This window comes from Toxotes jaculatrix, chromosome 11, assembly GCF_017976425.1.
Source record: "Toxotes jaculatrix isolate fToxJac2 chromosome 11, fToxJac2.pri, whole genome shotgun sequence".
NCBI classification, from domain to species: domain Eukaryota; kingdom Metazoa; phylum Chordata; class Actinopteri; family Toxotidae; genus Toxotes; species Toxotes jaculatrix.
Genome location: NC_054404.1, coordinates 23,915,385 through 23,926,168, shown reverse-complemented (window position 1 = coordinate 23,926,168; position 10,784 = coordinate 23,915,385). Strand labels below are relative to the sequence as shown.

At 44.1% G+C, this 10,784-nt stretch overlaps 1 protein-coding gene across 12 annotated transcripts in view; it reads left to right on the top strand.

The window, feature by feature from the left end:
- Nucleotides 1–1,551: 1,551 nt before the first annotated feature.
- The window catches only part of col13a1 (collagen, type XIII, alpha 1), a 105,638-nt gene continuing 96,405 nt past the window's right edge, over nt 1,552–10,784 (top strand). For all 12 annotated transcript variants that reach the window (XM_041049336.1, XM_041049334.1, XM_041049331.1 and 9 more), the window contains exons 1-2: nt 1,552–2,333; nt 8,083–8,152. In XM_041049336.1, coding sequence (XP_040905270.1) covers nt 2,007–2,333; nt 8,083–8,152 — 397 coding nt within the window. In that variant the 5' untranslated portion in view covers nt 1,552–2,006. The remainder of the gene's footprint in view (nt 2,334–8,082; nt 8,153–10,784) is intronic.

The following is a 10,784-nucleotide window of genomic DNA, read 5'->3' as shown; positions in this document are numbered from 1 at the left end:
CTGTTAGCACTCAGCCTGTGATGTCGTTAGGATTATGTTAGCCTGACTTATCTTGGCGATTGCAAATTTGTAACAGAAAGCCTGGATTACCATCATCATCATATACTATGCTAAATCAGAATGTCCCTTTAAGCAAGTAGCATGATGCTCATACGACACACACATTCAAAGTGGAAAATGACATTAAAACACTTTGTTTGAATACCCTGGATGATAATGTTCATCAGCTGGAAGTCACAACTGATCCTGGGGCTAAGAGTTATTCTAGCAAAGCAGAGCTGGATGGTTTGAAGTTCTGTGTGCATGGCACTTGATGGGAACTCCGACAGGACACACAGCACTGTATCTACAGTCCTAAATTCTATAGTTATATAGATAATTTCTCATAAATGTGATTTCAAGGACACAGTGTTGTACATGAGGGCTGAATACAAGGGGTCAATAGGCCCCAACAAGTAGTGAAATTAATGGTGAAATAAGTAATGATCTTTTTACTTAAGTAAAGAGTAAACATCCTTATTTAAAAATATTACTTAAGTACATAAATATCATCAGCATCATGTATTTAAAGAATCAAAATAAAAGACAAGAGGCTTCAGGAGATCACTGATTTAATCTTCCATTGTGTTTCCTCACATCAGTGTAAGATCACGTTTTTATTTCATGTCTTAATTTGAAAACCAACCTATTGCTATCAGACCAATGACGCTTAGAGGAAGTTCAATTAGGAAGACTGTCTCACTGCGCATGTCTTCTAATTCGCAAGTTTCCCGCGAATTCTAAGCTCTACCAGCTCATTCTTGTCTTCATCCAACCACAGCCTGACTCTCTCATCTTCAGCCAATCACTCGTAAGCTGTCAAACTTTAAAAGTCGTCTCTCTTTCTCTGCTCTCAATCAGCACCTTGGCGATTTGAGACCCGACTCCGCCCTTTTAACCACCTCAGCTGTGGATGACCCGCCCTCTCCAACCCAACCCTCCAATCTGAAGTCTCCTTTTTAAGAAAACGTCCTAACCTCGAGCTCTTTTCCTCATCACCACCGGAAGCACCTAATCCAAAGGATCGCTTTCTGTGGAGGGGTCTAAGCGCCATAGTCGATTCTACCTGTTCACCTGAAGTTTTCTTCAAATGTTTTTTTTTTCCTGTTCTCCTTGTCTCTCCTGATTGAAATGCAGCGGAAGTATAAAGCAGCGTGAAATGCTTATACTCAAGTAAAACTACCAAGACACCAATACTAGATCTAGACTGGTGGACTTGGTGTTCCACTCTCTCAGCGCAGGGCGCACAACGAGTTCACGGACTCCACCAGGCCCTGCCAACGGAGCCGTATCCGGACTAAGTCCAGCAGCAGAGCGCTGCCTTGTTTTGATCCGTACTATCAACAGGCCGTCAGTATACCGGCAGTGTGACTGTGTCCTGGCTTTGAGCGCCCTAAAAATATCCCTCACCAAGTACGCGGATCAAAGGGGGCAGCAACACCGCCACGAATCCCGCCCCGGCATTTAACCTCAAGCCTCTCAGAGGAGGAGCATGCAGTGTGAGGAGAGAGCCCGGGGCATCTAGAGCTGTTCAGAGGAGAGAGAGAGGGAGGCTGGCTCGGGTTTCACAGACGCGCACTGACGCCTGACCTGCGGCACAGACTGCGGAGATCGCTCTGAGGAGAAGCAGCGAATGGGACAAACGCAGCGGAGCGCAGAGGAGTAAGAGTCCGTCCCCGAGACTCCGGGACATCACTGACTGACAGACAGACTGACTGACGGATGACTCTCTGCACAATGTCTCCTGTTTTAACTTTAATATAGTTGCTCTGAGCGCACCAAGTTAGTTTGGAGACAGTTTGAAGAAGAAGAAGAAGAAACGGGACGTGTGTAAATACCGTCTCCCCCCTCCCCTCCCTCTCACAGGCTCCAAAGTTTGCAGGTCGTCAGGAATCCTCTTCTGCTGCTCATCACCTGATGAATTTAGGGATTTGCTTGTGGATAAAACCAAAGTTACACGTCTAAAAATGGAACAGGATCGGAAGTGGGGGGTCACTGGAAAACCGGGTGAGGAGTGGAGGAATCAGGGCGAGCAGCAGCAGCAGCAGCAGAAACCATCAAATCAGCCGCTGTGGAGAAACTGGAGAGATTTATCTGGTGTGACGATTTGCATCGTGGTTTCTGTCCTGTGTCTCGGATTTTGCATTGTGGTTTTTGTGCGGGCCTCAGAGCTGCAGTCGAGGATTGTAAGCCTGGAGCAGCAGCAGAGGGACGCGCAGCTCTCCGCGTGGATGGTGTCTCTGGAGCAGGTGGAGCCCATTATCCTGGGCCGACTGGACCAGATCCTGGAGGAGGTAAGCGTTTTACTTAAAAACTACATCTAAAACTACATCTTTGGCTCCGCTGTGACTGAACTAGAAGGCGCCTTTCACTTTAGACTCACTTCACAAGTGGTTTTTGCATGAGACAAGAATCCCCCCGGACTTGGTCTCTGGGCATGTTAATAGATGAGACGTCCACTGGCGCCTGGTCTAATTTTTTTTGCAGTAGAATATGATCTAAAACTTTATTCTTTCAAGCTGAACTTCTATGTCAGTGTCTTTACATGAACTTTGATCCTCAGGTCTGTGTTGGTGTGCTTTTAACCAGATTCAGGATTTGATGTAGAACCTAACCTGATGATTCTGACACGATCAGCTTCATCTGTGTCTTTGACAGACAGTCTTGTGAGACTTTCACTCATGGCTGTCCTGACCCCATTTTAAAGGCCAATATTTATTGAATTCCTCTTTTTGCTCCTTAATGATACAACGTGCAGTGCAGTATAGTGTGAGAGAGGATGTCAGTGTGAGGATTCAGACAGACTGTCATTAACTAAATACCTGCGGGAGCTGGAACAGGAACAGCAGCAGTGTACAGGTGTGTTCACCTGCAGAGCATCACTGAAACAGGTGTGAAAGCAATGGGCTGCTGGCTTCACTCACCGTGGCTGTTTTGTAATTGAAAGTGAAACTAAAAGCTGTTCTCTTGTACTTTGTGGTCAGTGGCTCTTAAAGCCTTTAGTCTTTAAATGGATGTCAGTTGTATTACTTCAGTCTGAGGGTAGACTGACTGTTGGTGTGAGCAAATGAGCCTCAGGGTCAGAAAAACGGCAGGTGGTGAGCGACAGACTCCAGAACAGTGTCCTTTCAGCATCAGGTGTTTAGAACAATGTGAGCAGTGTGTTTTTTTTTTTTTTTTCTGTTAACAGTGTCGGAACCTGCACTGGATGTCAGTGAAAGTACTTTAAATCTAGATCAGGAGCAATTCCATGATCAGTCTTCTTCTTCTTCTTTGGAGCCCCTCCATCAGGTGGCACCCACCTACACAGCCCATGTCTAAAGCCACTGTGAACGAGTTGTTAAAATAGCCTTAATCTTTAATTTATCCCCCGAAAACATAGCAAGCACTGATTTCAGAGATCCCTTAATTTACCCATTAAATTCATAAAGATAAAAACAGAACCTCCTGAAAATGCCTCGAATTCAAAACCCACTAATTAACAAGTGAAGTAGATTTTACAGGTTCATTTCCTCTTAATTTACATATTCATTTGAACTATCTGGCAGTCTCATTAATTGTCATCTGAGGTTGTTATCAAGATTGTTTTTTTTTTTTTTTAATGTTAGCCCTAACCTCTAATCCTCTGTGACGGGTAAAATCCCTGTGAGTGATCCATTTTAAGGGGTTCTTATCCATAGAAATAACTCCATTAATTGACCTGTTCAAAGTCTTAATGAGTAAATAAAATAATGGATTTATAAGTTGTTGTTTTTTATTAAAGGGTTCAATTTCATATTGTTATGCCACCACTTGACATGGGACTTTAGCTTTAGTTCAAGTGTCAGGGGGAGAGGAAAGAAGCAGTCCATGAGTTTTTCATGTAGTCTTGATGGAACAAGAGTTTAAATTAATTTTAAACAGCGTTCTGTGTAGTTTTGTATGGCTTTATATTGGATGACTGCATATTATCATTGTATTTTACTGATCCTAGTGAAAAATTGACAGATTTTTTTTTTCATACACTTTCTAATTTTCTACCATCTTTGTTGACCTGGCAAACCCAAACTTGTTTTTATTACCGGCTTCTAACTGGTTTATAATGCATTAGTGAATTTAGTCATTAACCTTTAATGAGCTGTTAACTTATTATTAAACACTTAATAATGTTTAAAGACTTAATAAAGGCTGCCTTATGGGAAGGTGTTAGTGAAAAAGGAAACACAAGCTAAAAAGCTTTTAGCCCAAACCTGTTCTTGTTAATGATTTCTAACTGATCTACAAAGCATTATTAAATGTTTTATTAACCATTAATGAAGCCATTAGCTAATGCTTATAATGTCTTTATAAAATTTATCCTTATTAGAAAGTGGTACCAGAATGTTTTTGGTCAGAGGCTGATCAGTTCAACAATGTTCCTGCACATTAGTGAATGCTACCATGTGTTAAAAATATCAGGCGTGCAGCTTCGCTGAGATAACCTCATGGCCCCGGGCCTCTGACCCCCCCCCCCCCCCCCCCCCCCCCCCTCCAAAGCCGCCCTCTCTGCTGCCCTTTCACTGACCGCGTCCACAGCTACACTAACAAGCTCTTCCACTGTGATTGAAGTCCCGCAGGGACCCTGCTTTCCCTGCTTCCGTTTGCTTTGACCTGACTTTTATCGTTCCCACCTCCACCCCGACTCATTTCACTGGGACCAGTATAATGCACTTACCAGGAGAAGAAAGAGCACGAGGTGTCTGCCGCTAGAGACGGCAGCCTTATTGCACTCTCCATATGTTTAGCTTGAGTCAAAAGTTTATCAAAGCAAATATCAAGGAAAAAGCCCCTAAGAGGCTGTATGCCGGAGGCCGCATAAGGTGGTCGTCTGATGAGCCGACTGATGGTTTACTGCAGATAAAGAGCTACATGCAAGCTTGTTAGATGAGAGGACTGATACCAGTCTCAGAGCTGAGGACTTTAGTCCTGATTTTAGAAGCGCGGAGGTCAACTCCTCAAGCAACACAGTGCCAGAAATACATCACACAAAGTTGAGATGGCAGAAGAAAGTCACATATTTAGATGTTGTACTCATTTATACACGTGTTCACAAATAGAACACGGTGAGGTTGATGTGTGTCCAATCAGAGGTGCTGGTTGGAGAGCCGAGTGGGAGGAGGCTCTCTCAGTCTTCTTCTTCTACAGACGGACCCGGGGCGATGCAGCCTGCCTCTTTGTTTAACTCTGTGTATAAATAGTTATTATTAATGGGACACAAGTACAGATGTGGTGTTTTGTATATATAGAGAGAGAGAGAGACAGAGGGAGGTCTGGGGTACTTTCACCCAGCTCTGTCCACAGTCCACCGCCCAGTCTCCTTCAGTGATGACCAGTTTCCTCTGTTCTAGAGAATGTGGCCCGTTCCAGCAGCTCAGAGGTGGTCCTTATTATTATTCAGTGCATTAGCTCACTGATGTTGTGTAGTTGTGTGTGTGGAGGTTTTGTTGTGTGTCTTCTCACCTTATCATTAACAGTAAATAACACGTGTTAAAACTACTGCCCCAAATACATATATATATATATATATATATATATATATATATATATATATATATATATATATATATATATATATATATATATATATATATATATATATATATGTGTGAGCTGTTTTAAATATTTACGTCTTCAGTAAGAACTAATGGACTTGGAGCGGATGGCTACAGACTGAGGAGGGGAGTGTTGAGAGATGGACTAACACACTGTTGTTGTTGGTCTTTTCATGGAATATGTCGTCACAGTGAGGTGCCCAGGTTTGGTAATACGGTGCCTGTGAAGAGACCAAAAGCTGTGCTCACCAACTGCAGTGAACAGCCCAGAGCCTGAGACGCCGCACAACATTTACAGAAGTGCTCAACTCCAACATGTAACTCTTGTGTTTACAGTTTAAACTCAGATTAAACCAACAAGACAGGGCCAGGCCAGGCTACCTGCATCCTGCTGCTTCCAGTCTTTATATTAGGTTGGTCAAACCATGTCCCCCATGGTCCCAGCTGATCTTTTGTGTGGTTCATGAGATTTGATGGATGGTGGATCAGCAGCTTTAAAGCAGAGTGAGTCTCTGTATCCTCTCACTTATTGTCCAACCAGGGTAAAAGGAATTTCTCTGTATAACAAAACGTATATAATAGAATTCATCATGGCTTCTCAACAAGCTACAAATAGGCTTGGTGAGGTCCTTAAATTCAGATGCCCCCCCCGCCCCCGTCTCTCTGTCATTATCTCACCCCAAACACAGCCCCTTAAACATTTACAATGAACCACAAAGTGCTCTCTGCAGCTCTGCTCTGTATAAAGAGTGCAGAGGCATGATGGGAGCTGGAGGCCACACTGGTGTGTGTTGCAGAAATGTGAAATCTATAGTTTCCCCCCGCTGCTCTCGTTTTCCTCACGCTACTCCTCACAGACCTGCCACCCAGTACACTGTGAGGTCTACGCACACAGACACACAACAGTGTGGACGACATGTGCTCATCAGACAGACTCAAGTAGAAGTGTCTGAGCTACCTCTGCATTTCATCAGCACACACACACAATGAGAGTGATAAATTGATACATGACAGTTGAGCCTGAGACTAAACAGACGTGCTGACAGTTGTAGAGATGGTAAAGACAGTGTGGATTTACAATGAGCAACAGAAGAACAGGATCAATAAGACACAGTGTTAAATGCTTTACACTGGACTGTGTGATAGATGGTGCCCATGTGCTGATCGTGTGCCTGCAGGATGCATCAGCTGCAGTCAAACCCCACATTAACATCTCTGTTAGTTACGTGTGTAGAGTCCTGACATCCCATCCATGTTAGCTGCTCTTCCCTTTGCTTCTTTAACTCAGTACAGTCTCTCACTGGTCTCAGTTGTGCTGCTTCAGACTGGACCATAGAGAGCTCTGACTTGCTCGGCTCTCTGGGTTAGTCTTACTAAATACTTCTCCAGTTGTGAGCGGAGAGCCTGCCAGCATCAGCCAAATCAATTCCTGGAAATATTTTAGTACCTGTTTGAAACAGACAGTCTGACTGCCATGCCCTCTTTAATTAAGCAGTGATTGGCCTGGGTTTCAGGAAGTATGAATGTAAGCTGGGTTATCTTGTTGTGTATTGTTTTTGGGGAGGGGATATATTTCAGCCCTCTCTACAGCACGTGTTCAAATGACTCTTTGTACGTATTTGTCGGTTTCATTAATGATTCCTAATTCCATCCATGGCTGTCATCCCACACTCCGGGATAACAGGCATATTAAGGTAACAGGCAGTACCCAGAGTGCGGCAGTGCCTTCGTAACATTCCCTTCAGCACTCGTTGCAGCTCTGTAAACAGCCTCTGCTAGTAAACCTCCACCAGTGGGCCTGACTGCTATGCAGTGGAGAATGGACTCAGATGGTTTTGTATCCTGTTCAGGGTCGAATCACATGCAGGCTTTTGTTACTTGATACTTTGATACTTGAAGACAGACTAAAAGGTGTCGGCAGGACATTTTTCAGAGGTGCAATCTTTTCTGAAGATGATTATTTAAGCGTGTGCAGCTCAGTTGAACCATGAGTGTTTGTGTGTCACTGTAACTGGACCTATTGTCCGTGATAGCATAGAATTTTAGCATAGATGTTCACTCCCAGCATGGATGGGAAGTGCTACAGGTGCTTCAAATCATGGACATTTTACTGTGTACAGCTTCTTGCATTAGCATATCTGCTAAAGACCGTGTGATACAGTGGAAAAACTGTGAGTCAGTGGATCTTCCTGCTGCTAGCTTGCTGGTTCTAAAGTTGGGAGTGCGCTGTCAAGCTAACCGTCAATCCCAGAATTTGATTGAATATCAGCAGTAACTCATAAGCTGAAAGTCCATCATTGTATTAACATCTGCTGTTATTTAAGACATTTGATGCACTGAATGTTGAAGTGCTTTGTGGATAAATGTCAGCTGTGTTTTTACAATACACACTTTTCATGTCAACATGATGTTAAATTGATGTTACAGTGCGCGCTGACCTTCTTCTTCTTCTTCTGCTCCCTCTCTTGTGCAGAAGCTTGCAGCGAGACTACCGAAGACACGGGAGGTGAGGGAAGCCCCCCACAGCTGCCTCTGTCCCCCAGGTAAGTTCCTCGCCTTCCATTTCTGGAGTTGGTCTCCTCGTGAAAAGTTTTCGTGTTGCTCTGCCTTTCGAGTCAGTAGACGCACCTGTGGTGAGGAGGAGGGGAGCTCAGTCAGAGTGCTGCCAAAGGTCGAGAGAGATCTTCACCAGCCATTATCATCATCAGTGGACATATTGTGTGGTGCTGCAGTGTTTTGCCTTGTTCTCATGAGAGAGTTTCATTTCTCCACTTTATGGATACGACACTGAAAACTGCAGCTCTTCCTCCGTCGGTGTTCATCAGTGCAGTTAGCGGGAGATAAGCGGGCCGTGTTAATGACACCTGTATGACTGGGAGCTGGGCGTGATAACAGATGACGGCTGAGAATGAGCTCACCGGCTTTTGTTGTTCAGTTAGTGAACAACAGCGACTGCATATAACAACAGATGAGACAGCAAATAAAAGGTGTGATGTAAAGGGAGGGGGCAGCTGATGATGGCTATGCCTCACCTTTAAATAAGTGTTGATTATATGTTTATAATAATAATCCCATTCACATATACAGTAACTCCTACATTTCATTTTACAAGTGCTGCAACAAAAAGCATTTCTTTCTTTCTAGTGTCTCTGTCTCTGTCGCTGACTGCACCTCAGATGCATTTTCACAGGAAGAATCAAATCAAAATGCTGCACTTTTGTTTGTCCCACCTCTCTGTCGTCCTCGATCGTGGACGTGCCAGCTGGGGTCCTCGCTCTGCACCACTCGTGTCCTTCAGCTGGCTCAGACATGCTGATGACAAGCTGAGGTGTATTTCCGGCTCAGCTGGCAGCCGGGGCCATTTCATGTCAGATGAGGTTATGATGCAAGCCGGTGTGATGAGGTGGCATCGCTTGTTGTTTAACCAACCCCTTTTTTTTTTCTTTCTTTGTGTGTGTGTGTTTGTTCCTCTCTCTGAGAATTTGGACGAGAAGCGCGGGTCACAGTTGGGCAGTTCATTAGCTACCACTTTACCTCTGAAGACCTGAGTCTTTTTCTGGACTGGCTGCTGTCGTCGGACATAATTAAACTGGCCTAAGAAATCCAGGAGATTTATGAGACTAAAAATATTCAGTAACTGTTTGAATCTCAAAGCTAAGGCAGCTGAATTACTGAGACTGAGTCTGAGGAGCTCCGTCAGTGTCTAAAGCCACCTGTTTCCCTGCTGCAGCCCCCAGATGGTCATCATTAAGTCATCAGTGTCTACGTGTATGTGTGTCTGCAGACACACCCCTTGTGTGTGTTACGCATTTGACTTTTGGTCTCATCCTGTGTTCAGGATGTATGGGATGGATGGTAGAGACGAGCTGGTGGAGTGAGGGTTAACGGTGCTGTGGATAGATGTTGAATTTGGGTGTAATCACCTTGAATGACAGACTTTGGCTGATGTGTGATAGTATTGATTTTATATGATACAAACACAACATTAGCTGTTCTTGTCTCTGACTTGAGCACAAGTCAATAACACCATCATGGATATTACATAAATACAGCTACATACACAAAACCGAGAAAAGAGTTATTTTTGCATACCAGCAAAATAAATACATGATATACAATACCATACGTACTCGGTTAGGGCCTCCTGCTTAAAACGAATAAAGTCTAGGGACACCCAGGTAAGTTGGCTAAACCTACTTAAACTAATTCTGTTTGATTCAAAAGCCCTGCAATAAATTCTACGTTCACCGAGCTTCTAATGTTACATTTTTGTTGAAACTCTTCCAGTGTTATGGCAACCCCATTTCCTGACATCAGTGAGGGGAGATCAGATATTAGAACTGGCTCTCTCTCAGATTAAGTGACGATAGCTAAATCACAGGCTTCAAGTGTGGGACGCCCGCTTTCAGACTCCGTCTCATTTCTGCCCGCAAAGATCCTACGACAAATAAGAGGAAGCTTCAAAGCCACGTAGAGTTATACAGGTCAAATAGAAATGAACTGGCTGTAAAAATACGGCTTTGAATTCAGTCAGAGTTTGAAACAGGGGAGATTAATGAGGCTCGTTCATAATGTCTCTGAGTTGGTTTTAGAACCTGCAGCAGTCGCACAGCGGAAGGATCTAGTTCGTAGACAGCCAGCATATTTGAAGTGATGTTGACTCATTATTTGTGGTATTAATGTGTTGCGGGACACAAATACACTTTGGCGTCTCCTCTCTCTAACCTGACTGTCTGATGCCGTGCATAACCATGAACTCAGAAAACCCCTGGGTTCAAACCTTTTTGTTCATTTTCTGAAATGTGTGCCCACCGTGTGTATATGCGTCTCGTCTGTGACACCGCTGTGAGAACAGGGTCTCCACACAGTTTGTCTTGACAATAGGATGTCAGTGTTTTAACACGACGGTAAGTGTCTGTGTGATGGCCCGTTCAGCGCCTGTGAAGGTGGCGATTTGCTGGCAGCTTCAGAGGATGTTCTCCAGGTGTGGAAGCCTTTCATCTCAGAGCCACCAGATGGTATGACACTTTTACAGCTTCTTGTGACTTTCTGTGTCCCACAACAGGTAGAGTGTGGGAGTCTGGGAGAAGGAGGTTTTTGTATTGTCCAGTTAACTTGTCAGCCAAAAGTGTCAGACCCCCTAAAAGCACTACTGTCTGCTTTAACAGGAAAAAA